The sequence below is a fragment of the Sinocyclocheilus anshuiensis genome, unplaced genomic scaffold, assembly GCF_001515605.1.
Source record: "Sinocyclocheilus anshuiensis isolate Anshui unplaced genomic scaffold, SAMN03320099.WGS_v1.1 C31598738, whole genome shotgun sequence".
In the NCBI taxonomy this organism is placed as follows: domain Eukaryota; kingdom Metazoa; phylum Chordata; class Actinopteri; order Cypriniformes; family Cyprinidae; genus Sinocyclocheilus; species Sinocyclocheilus anshuiensis.
In genome coordinates this window covers 1-424 of record NW_015599975.1, presented here as the reverse complement: position 1 = coordinate 424, position 424 = coordinate 1, and the positions used below count along the sequence as shown (strand labels likewise).

General features: G+C 47.4%; 1 protein-coding gene across 1 annotated transcript; it reads right to left on the bottom strand.

Annotated features, from left to right (window-relative positions):
* Positions 1 to 6: 6 nt before the first annotated feature.
* Positions 7 to 420, bottom strand: LOC107682105 (glutamine synthetase-like; the record flags this gene model as incomplete). The annotated part of the gene is made up of 2 exons (XM_016478466.1): positions 7 to 232; positions 344 to 420. Coding segments are annotated over 2 exons (303 nt in total), but the record flags the coding sequence as incomplete, so codon positions are not given.
* Positions 421 to 424: the final 4 nt, after the last annotated feature.

Below are 424 nucleotides of genomic sequence, written 5' to 3'. Positions count from 1 at the left end.
GTTGGCTGAGGGACGACGGTCTTCAAAGTAGCCCTTCATTTCCTGACCCACAGATCGTGGGATTCGGATGCTAGCACCACGGTTAGCCACTCCAGCAGAGAACTCGTTGATGTTGGAAGTCTCGTGATGGCCGGTCAGTCGTCTGGCATTGTCCAACCCTCCTTTAGGATCATAGGCACGAATATGGTACTGGTGTCTCTTGGCCAGCCTCTCAATCGACTCCTCAATGTATCTAAAATTAAAAGAAAATAATAAAAATTATTTGATTAACATAACCAATGACCATTTTATGTCAGTGGTACAGTGTGGGGACAAGACTCTAGGCTTCCTTTTACACACTTACTTCAAACCCCCTTCCTCACGCATCTCCTTCGTGCTAAAGTTGGTGTGGCAGCCAGCTCCATTCCAGTTCCCTGGAATGGGC